We start from the raw sequence: 10,344 nt of genomic DNA, 5'->3' as shown, positions 1-10,344 counted from the left end.
TGAACTTCCATGTTCTTCCATGATCACCTCCTTCTGGAAATGTGGCAGACCCCAAAAAGAACCCCACAAATTTTTAAAATATCACCAGATTCTCTCCAAAGGCCTTTTAGCTAAATCTGCTGCTGCTGCTGTGCACCACACTGACAATTGCTGGTAAAATTGCCTGGTAAATGGTAGTAATCCTGAATATCCCTCTGTGTGAACTGAACACCTACTTTAGAGTTTAGGCAATATTCCTTTAAGCCCTCTAAATTGCTGGGCATTGTAGATTGCCTGAAAATGAAACCACGAAGCAATTGATTCTTCTGCCTGGGAATACTGTCTTCAGACTTCAGTTCACCTGAAAAATAATAACCTGCAATGAAAAATAGAAATATGAAGACAAAAGTATTTTTGGAGTAAAAGTATTTGAAAGTTTTCGCTTCAGGATCATGCTTGATATTATGTATCCAAGACAGATTTCATTTTGATCACTCCATTTACACAGCTGGAAGATGAAATGATGCAAACAAGTCCTGCCCTTGTCCAGTGTCTCTCTGGAACATAAAGAGCTACAACAGGAAAGAAGTTCAGTGCATAAACTTGGTGCCTGAGCTCTGTCATCACTGCCAGTTATGCATGTGCTATTGAAACTGGGTTATGGAACCTAAAAATCTCATTTAAATGTAATTCAATTACAGTGCAAACTGTCTGAATCCTTTTCTGCTTTGAACCTTAACTTTTTAGAATAGGAAAGATATGTTGAATGTTGCAGCACAAAAAAGCTTTTGTGACTCAAGTTAAAAATTTGCTTAAATGCTTAATTTAGTGTTTGAGTGTCTGATGTCTCCCCTAGAGGAAAAAGGTAAATTGCTGAAGGAAAAACCAATTAAATTTTCATGGGATAGGTGAATGTCTAGAGGCAACACAGTGTTTTTAGACATGTCAAATTATGTGCAAACTGAGTACATATATTAGAAAAAAATCAGTTTGCTTCTCCCTTGCCTGGTTGCTTGCATTTCTCCATAGGTAACACCCCTGCTATGGAGAATATATATATATGTCATGGATCTTGTGGGAGAGAATGTCTTTTCCCATTCACCTCCCCAAAAATCTGATTTCTTAAAGTTTGTAAGATCGTGACTGCTTTAATTAAAAAAAACCCCACCCAACCAACCAAACCAGTGCTAATGACAATTTACTGTAGTGATGTGTTTTGCTTTATCAGTTGCATTTTCAGGCCTGGGCTTCACCACCTTCTACCTGGCTGGGAAGCTGCATTGCTTCACGGAGAACGGCCGTGGGAAGAGCTGGAGGCTCTGTGCAGCAATTCTGCCACTCTACTGTGCCATGATGATCGCCCTGTCTCGGATGTGTGACTACAAACATCACTGGCAAGGTGAGACATGGAGGTACCCTTCTTTCCTACTTTTTTTTTTTTCTTATTTAGACATGTATTTCTTTGATTTTTTTTTTGTTACATCATGTGAGTTACAACACAATGGTGTGCTATAGATTTTCCTTGCTCCTGGATTGATGCAAGGTTGAAATAGCTAGCACTGACCTTCAGAGCTTCAGGTCTCTGCCGCAGCATCCTCCTGCCTCACAGCAGGCACTTTTGGAGTGCAACACCCATCAAATCAGCTGCATCTGTCACTGTTGTCTCAGAGTGCTTTAAAATTCAGGTGTGAGACGTAACTGCTGTAGAAGGCTGTGCTATTTATTAATTACACACTCATATTGCTGAGTTACAGTTCAGAAAACCCTGCCATCAATCATTTCTTTTACCATTTCTTGACCCTCTTGACCACCTTTGTAGCTTCCTTGCTTTACTCTTGTCTTCTGCTAAGTAAACCAGCCTACATTCCTATAAGAAATACCATGCACAGAATTTCTGATGCTGTTATGTAGGTCATCTTGGCTTTCTGTGGCATTGCTGGTACAGCACTGCTGCCTTTGCAAATTGAGCTCTCCTCAAGGTCCTCTCTGCTCCTTTCAATTACCTGGTTCATTCTGGTTACCTGCTGTTTCCTGTTTTCCAGCACTGTGCTGGGTTGACCCTGGCTGGACACCAGGTCTGTCACTCCCCTCCTCAGCTGGATGGGTGAGAGAAAATTGCAGTGAAAGGTTCATGAGTCAAGACGAGTTGAGGGAAAGATAACTCAGCAGTTGTTGTCACAGTGCCTGGAGCACCTCCTCCCCTCCTTCCTCACTGACGTGCATGTCATCAGCAGGACTGTTTCTCTCACATACTCTCACTCCTCTCTCCAGCTGCCATTGCAGTTGTCCAGATTTTTTTTCCCATTTTTTAAATCTGTTATCCAAGATGTGCTCCCACATCCCTGCTGGGCTCAGCCTTGGCCAGCGACAGGTCCATCCTGAAGCTGGCTGGGGTTGGCTCTGTTGGACATGGAGAAGCTTCTGGAGATTCTCACAGAAGCCACCCCTGCAGCTCCCTCTGCTACCAAAACCTGGCCCCGAGTCCCAGTACAAAGTCACAGCATTCTGTTGGTTCCTTTACGTAGTTTCAATCAAGTGCTGCGTGGCTGCATCCCCCTCTCACCCAGCAGCCAGCACACCAGAGCCTGGCTCAGCTACACTTTCTCTTTCTCTCTTGTGCTCCTGCTGTTCTCCTGCAGCTGCTTAATCACCAGCCATTAGCCTTGACATGTTCTCTAAGGAGTCTCCTGGTTTCCAGCAGAGCCTTGTCTTGTTTCAGGACTCATTACTCTCCTTTTCTCAGTGGCACTGGAGTTGGAGAGAGAACCTCCAGCATGAAACTGCTGAGCACAAGCTGCTGCCTCACCAGGCTGGCAGGAGGGAGAGAAAACACTTGACACTTGGCTGGCTTGAGCTCTCTGTTGAAGAGAAAAGGAGGAGTCTGAAAAAAATGTGGAGAGTAGCGGTTTACTCTCAAGTTTGGAACACGTGTTTACAGTGTGTACTATCTCCTGCCAGGAGTAGGAATTATTTATGGACTGAAACGTGTGTTATGAGGCAGGTTATGATGGGGTGTTTTATACTTGGTGGAGGAAAACTGCACCCAAGGGGTTGTGACTCGGTTCATCACAGCTGCTCCTATTCTGCCTTTGAATTTTAAGGAGATGGAGCTGCAAATTTATCTCTTCCCAAGAACAGTGCTGGCAGACGTTATCCTGCAGGTGACCTCTGCTTTCCCCTGAAAGAACTGTGCTCCCAAGGGAGAGACTTGTTCACTCTGTACACAGCACAGAACCTCAGGCCTTGGCTTTCATGCTCAGCAGAGTCAGCTAATTGTGGTAAATTATTTATGGTGGCTTTGTGATGGAGCTTTAACTATGCTGTGGGAAATGAAAAAGGACCATCAGTTTTGAATCCAAGACTCAGCACAGTGCTGGTGAAAGATGGAGTGGAGTACCCCTATATTAAAAATCCATCGAGTGTGCTCAGAACATTAATATTGTGAGAACTTTATGAGCTCCCTTCAATTTGGCTGCAGAGAGTAATATTCAAGGCCTTAGTATTGGTATTGGTGAATATTAGGATATTTCACTGTGAATCCTAAATATATAAACTGCTTTTAAGTTCCTATGTCCCTGTGTAGTCCTATAATTCTGAAAATGTTAATTTACTCATGGAATAAGGGAAAATTTTGTATGGAAAAAAGTAAAGTTAAGTACTGAGGCTGAAAGAACATTCTTTTTCCTTTATGGACAAAGGAAAAAAATAAAAAAAAAAAAGAGGAAAGTTATTTCTACCATGATATCAAACATAAGACAGAATTGCTTTTTTCAATAACAGGAGTTAAAATAGCTACCTGAGTTTTTGCTTATTACCCCCAGTTAAGGTCAGTAAGTTAGAAATCTTTGGCATAAATCATGTAGGGAATTTCTGCTACTGTGGTGCCCAAGCTGAGGCCCAGAGTTGCATAATTTGTGTAAAGGTTTTGAAAAAAATTATCTGGGCAAGTTCTCAGCAAATCTTAAAATACCAGGGAACTTATAAAAGTCTGGCAAAAATCTGGTGTTTCTCCATAATTAAAAATAGTAATTATAGGCTTGACCTGATTGTTAAGCAAAATAAAAAAGCAGCTGGAACAATATTCAGTCAACCACAGTTAAAGTAGGGTAATCTGAGAATTGCACCCAGCACAGGATTATAGAAAATTAATCTTGTCACAATAACTAAGTTTTTACAAGTTGATTGATGCTGTACAGTGAAATTCTTGTCCTCAGTACCTTTAATACCATTATAGTCTGATAGGCACAGGCTGATGAAATCAGTCAGCTTCCAGTGTGGGTAGAATAAGCTTCTGTCTGCTTGCAAATACTGTCTGCACACAATCACCTTTTAGATTCTTGTTTGAGCCTCTGTTACATTAATTTGTGATAGACTCATTATGTTCTTTCATGTGGAGGAAGAGAACATAGGATTAGAAGACATCTCCTAGGTAATTTCATCTAGTCCTGTTCCTCAACTGTGGCTTATAATCACATTTCTTAAATTTATAACCTCAGTATTAATTTTTTCAGGTTTTCTTGCCCTAGCCATTCCTGATGAAAGGACTCTCACTCCTCTGATGATTACAAACCATCTATTACCCATTGAAAATTGAACCACAGCCCCTTTCTTCTAACATATATCAAACTGGCCAAGTAAGGCATTTAATCTGTATTTAAGGACTTTGGACAAAATTAATTTGTATTGATTTACCCTTCTTTGCCAGTAAACTCAATGATTCACCATTTTTATTACACTGTGGTTTCTCAGTAATTGAAAGAATGGAAACACTGGTATACACGGGTGATATGGTGCTGAGTAAGCCTCGTTAAAATAAAATGTGTTGTCAGGTCATACTTTAACCAGTGCCTTTATCCTCACTTCATTATTCTTCATCTAAATCTGAGGCTTTCAAAGAGTGTGCATTTTCAGTGAAATTTTTCTCTTGTTGATTGTAAATGAAATACAAGATCAGGTGAGTATTTTAGGAGGAGGCAGAACTAGAAATAGAAGGAATCCCCTCAGTGTTCTATAGAAAACTTAAAATCACCCATGTGAGAGTGCAACTATCTCATCAATAGCCTTATTTTATCTTACTTTATTTTCTGGTAGGAGTATGGGATAGTAAAACACATCAAAGAAAGATACTCAAAAGGTGTTAATTAGTTAACAGACATGCTTTGTCTTCGACCTTTCAGGTGGTTTTGGTAAGAATTCATCCAGCTTGAAATTGTTCTTGGCAGTCTGCTCTTGTAAGTGGGAGAAGTTCCAAGGGTTGCCTACCCATGGTCAGCTGTGATCTGGAACATCAGGAGTGTTTGATACCCCGTGGAGGCCATTCTATTCCCAGTGTTCATCTCCCAAAACATAGCCAACCATCTAAATTTTGGGTATTCAGAATGCTGGAGATGTCCCCAACAAAGGACTGATTTTGTGTACCCCCTGTGATTGTGGTATTTGGCTCCACATTCTTTAGGAAAATTCAAAATTCACGCTTCCTGTGTGAAACACTTTCACGTCAACCAAATGTCTTTCATTTGCAGTTGTCACTACTGGCCGCCCTTTCCCTGCTAACATGCTTCTGGTTTTGTTGCTTTTTTCCTCCAGATGCTTTCGTGGGAGGGATCATTGGCCTCATTTTTGCTTATATTTGCTACAGACAGCACTACCCTCCTTTGGGCAATACAGCCTGTCACAAATCTTACGTCAGCCTGCTGGATCAGAACTCAGTGAAGAAAGAAGAGAGACCTACAGCAGACAATGCTACTGGGCTGCCTCTGGAGGGAATAACTGAAGGTCCCGTATGACTTTGAGAAATGTGCAGAATGAACTTTTATTCTTCTGACATTTCCTCCAAACTGGTCTCTTAATGGTGGTCCTTACTGTACATTTTTTCTTTTGTTTCTTTCCTTTTTATAAAGGGAAGTTAAATATTTTATTTTTAATGCCATTATACCATCATACTTCTAAAGTTAAATTTTCAGTTCGTATTGACTTGCTGAATTATCTGTTTTCAATCTACTGCAAACAGGTAGAACTACTTGAGGGAAGGGGAAAGAACATTATTAAAACCAATCCCATGTGGAGAATGGTTAAGAGAGTAATTTTGAGATGTGGTTGAGGATATAATAGATCTGGAAACAGATTTTCTGAAGTACTGAGTATCTTCTGCAAAGTTCTGGTCATCTTCAGCACTCATTGATTTTGATGGGTAGTGAGTACACAGAGCACTTTTCATCAGGTGTTCAACATCTGTAACTTGATAATTTAGGGCGTCATCCTTATATTTATCTTGCTGCATTCTGACATTAACAAAAATCTCCACAGTCTGGTGGAACTTTGCATTAATTGTCAAGTTTTGCCAAGATCATTCTGAGCTACGAATGACTAAGGAGGTGAAAGGCGTGGATGGTGAAGTGCTTGTAAGAGCCAAGCCTCATGCATTAGTAGTTCCACAGGATGATTCTCACATTCAAGAAATTCCATGCTGTTAAAATTATCAACTTAGAACAACATGTTATGTTCACAGGATGGATTAGAAACTTGATATTACATCATCAGCAATTTTTGAGAGCTCTTGCAGCATTTACCATCAAGACAAATCGAAAGAAAAGAACAGCCATTGCATTTAGCAAGCTGAAGTCTTTCAAACAAATGTTTAAAACCCCTAAAACTGGGAGGATAAAGAAACACAAAGTTTTCTGTGGATCTCGGTGTGCCGTGTTCATTCTTGTGTAGTGACTCACTGCAGCATTGGTGATCTAAAGAAATGCAAATGTTCTCATTTGTGACTTTGGGCACAACTACGAATGCTTGTGGTGGTTTCCAGCACTGTAACCTATCCAGAGGAAGGCTGGAGACAGTTTTCCACTAATCCCATCCCACATTTTCAGCTCACCATGCTCTTGGCCATGGTGTTTGCCAAGATTGGCTTGGTACCTGAATTGGAACTCACCTGAATCAAACCACTGTTGGTATGGAGAAGATTAATAGGTGTGACCTTAGTTAATCTATTATCAGTAGAATTCTGTTTGTTATGTATGCACTATGCAGTATACATCCCATTCCTGTGAAATGATGTACATTTGGATGGCAGAATGTCAGATTCCAGGTTTTTTCTCCTTAGGTTTCCTGTGAAAATTCAGGCAAAATATTCCACACCCTGGCAGTTGAACATTTCTTGGAGCAATCAAGATAACGTTGATCAACGACCACAATTACGGTGCTTCAGACTGGAGGAGACTGCTGCCATGATTATAATTTCTGTGTTCCTGTTGGAATATGCATTGGCCTTGTAGACATTTTGTGATTCAAACAGCTCAATGTCTTTATGTAAGGCTTGTCATTTACTTTCCTCAAAGCTAAGCTTTGTAGATTTTTTTTGAGAAGAGCTGCTTCCTGATTGGCAACACTTGAATTTTTATAAAAAGCAAGTAAATTAGGATCCCATTAAAAATAAACCTAATAACTGTGTACGAGACGATGCAACTTTGCTGTGTATAAACTTATATGGTATTTGAAAATGTCTATAAATAGGAAATGAGATCAAGGAACAGAATGTAACAGGCGTGAGCCCCAGAGGTTCTGTAGAAATCAGGCCTTGTAAAGCTGGTACCAGTTTAGCTGTGTCAGAGAAGATGTTTCACTGGCAGTTACAGAATACTGAGCTCTGCAACAGAGGCAGTTGAACTTAGCTGTGGTTTTCCTGGTGAATATACAGTAATTCCCAATACCAGCATCAGCAAAGCAAAATTATTTGGCATTTGCACTGGATTTGACAGAACAGTCCTCTGGTGTGATTGAGATCTTATTCTAGAAATCCACAGAGTTTAATGGAGGTTTAATCCTCCTACAAAGTTTTTAAACCATCCTACAGAATTCTGTAACAAATATAGTTTTCTATTACTTCATGTGGGAGGATTACTGAAAGCCCTAGAGTCAGGATAAGGCTTAGCCATTAGCTCTTTCTTTCAGCAGGGACCCTAGTCTTCCAGTTTAAATGCAAATGTTAAAAAAAAAAACAAAACTTCAATCAAAATTAGGAGTTTAATACTGATGCATAGAGCATTTTGCATGTTTTTATATAGATCTGGCTTATTCTCAAAATTGAGTGGGGCCTCCTAACAGTGCTGTACACATTCCCAGTATTTTAATGGCTTTTGATACAAACAAGCTGTCTTCTTTGGGATGGGGAAAGCTCATACAGCCCTCAAGAGAGTAGTGGCTGTTAAAGGCTTGGAACATGAAGCGTAATACAGCATAAAAACTGAAACCCTGAGAGTAACTGGTGAGCTTGGAAAAGCAGTAAGGAATAACACATTTTAATGGGAATAATTAAATGGAAAGTCATAAAGCAGACAATGTAAAGGGTTTGGTTAAAATGTAAGTAAAATTACGAAAGACTTAATGGAATGAGACTTGTGGAGGGATCTGTAGGTGCCGAAATCACCAGTGCGAAGCCAGTGTAGGGATTTAATCTCATGCTTTCTCAATGTGAAGGAAATGTAATGTTGTAATGCACCAATAAAACAACACATGAATGTGGGTTTGTACATCTGCGTGTTATCATTTTTTTTTTGGGAAGGATGAAATTTAGCAAGTTATTCTCATTAATAAACCACGTAGAGCATCACACACAAAAAAATTAAAAAGCCCTGAAGCAACTGTGTTACTGATAAACAGTCATTACTGATGCCATTAAAATGGAACAGTCTCCCTCCTTTAACCAAAATAATGCTCTTTGGCTTTCCTCCAGGAAAAGGTACAGTCTAAGTCTAAAAGGCTGAAATTTTGTAATTGTTACCCAGCTAAACTGGGTCTCTTTCCTGGTTCCATTCTATATCTCAAATAACACTGGAAGTGCTGTATTTAATAACAAAAGTGGTTAGACTAGAACAGGAGAACAATATCAAATCAAACAATGCAGGGATATCCTGAAACCATGAGACTGGGAACCAGTAAAACATCCCCATGGTGAATGCAAATCTCAGGCATTGGGTTAGGAACAGAGAGTTTATGCTGATTCATTCAGATTTTGTTGCTTTTTCTAATTTGGCCCTCTATTTTTTTTTCCCTGTGCATAGAACAAATTATTTCTATTGAATGTGAAAAGAGAACTTCATTTTCCTTCTTTCTATCCATGGCAAAAAATACTTTGCTATGGATTGGGGGCAGAAAAAGCCCCAACGCTATTGAAAAAGCTGCACTTTTGTTTTATGGTACTAAAATTCTAATGACTTTGGGAGAACTGCTCTGGATCACCGAGCACATCACACATTTCACAGGTGGAATAAAGTCTTCACACGGGTTTTGCTCACAGTCTTAAATTTTTAATTTTTCTTAAAATTACTAAGCAGGATCATGTTGTTGGACAGTCAGGAGTAGCACCCACAAGCATTATCTGAAAACATATTTCTTGTAACTCTTACCCATCTTTACAAGATATAGAGCCTCACCTGATATCTAGGAGTACACTCCATACTCACCTGATAAACATAATGCCTACATTGCTGTCCTAAGAGGCTGAAACTAAATTAGAAGTTTCCACTAGGATGCACCCAGTTTAATTAAGTTTATTATTTAGAGAACTCCTGTTCTACAGGTGTGCAAATTACTCCCTGCTCAGGAACTTGCTCTGAACAGAGGAAAATCATTATCATTTTGCCATTAAATTAAAATTTGCTCAACATGTATAAAATTAAAATGACAAGACTGAGCGGGTAAGTCCTGATGCGCTGAATTGAACTGAGATTCTTTTTGCAGATGCTACAGGATTTTTTGCTTAGACTTGCAGAAATAACCAAAAAAATCAGCATTCAGACTGTTCAGGCCAACTTTGGACCTTGTTTGAACCCAGATAACTACAATAAGGCATCTGAGCTGCAACAGTTGTATGCTGAAGTTACAGAATTGAAGATCTGCCCATTATTATTTTCTAAAAAAAAACTTTCCCAAGGGAAAAGCAAGAGGCATTTGGGATAACCCACATTATGTAGTCTGTGTAGCAAGTTATGAATGGGGCGTGAAATAGAAAAGTCTCTGTGCTTTGACTTGATAAAAACAACGCAGGGATGCATTCAGCCAGTTCAGGAGGACTGCACAAAGTCAAGCATGAAACACCATTGAAGCAGCTCCATAAACCTTAAACCTTTGGACTAAGTCTCTTTGTTAGTTTGCCAAAAAAGCTCTTAATTTCACTGGCAGCTTTATGGCAGCCATGCATTATTCTGTCAAGCTACTAGATTTTAACATGGTCTGAAACAAGTTTATTTCTAGGAGTAGATGGGGCTGGGCACAAGGAGGCTCCGGTTTTTATTCCAGTGGTTCTCTACGGCTTGTGATTATTTGGCCTCTTGTTCACAGATGTAATTGTGTCTTTTAATTACA

The 10,344-nt window shown here is 39.7% G+C and overlaps 1 protein-coding gene across 1 annotated transcript in view; it reads left to right on the top strand.

Moving 5' to 3' along the window:
- Positions 1–8,510, top strand: part of PLPP4 (phospholipid phosphatase 4) — a gene marked incomplete at its 5' end in the record, with an annotated part of 47,281 nt that extends 38,771 nt beyond the window's left edge. The window contains 2 exons of the mRNA XM_017746864.1: positions 1,208–1,378; positions 5,566–8,510. Of these exons, the coding sequence (XP_017602353.1) occupies positions 1,208–1,378; positions 5,566–5,765 (371 nt within the window). The remainder of the gene's footprint in view (positions 1–1,207; positions 1,379–5,565) is intronic.
- Between the last annotated feature and the right edge of the window lie 1,834 nt (positions 8,511–10,344).

Source organism: Corvus brachyrhynchos, unplaced genomic scaffold, assembly GCF_000691975.1.
Source record: "Corvus brachyrhynchos isolate BGI_N302 unplaced genomic scaffold, ASM69197v1 scaffold319, whole genome shotgun sequence".
Lineage (NCBI taxonomy): Eukaryota > Metazoa > Chordata > Aves > Passeriformes > Corvidae > Corvus > Corvus brachyrhynchos.
Note: the sequence above shows the minus strand (reverse complement) of the source record. Positions and strands in the feature narration are given on the sequence as shown.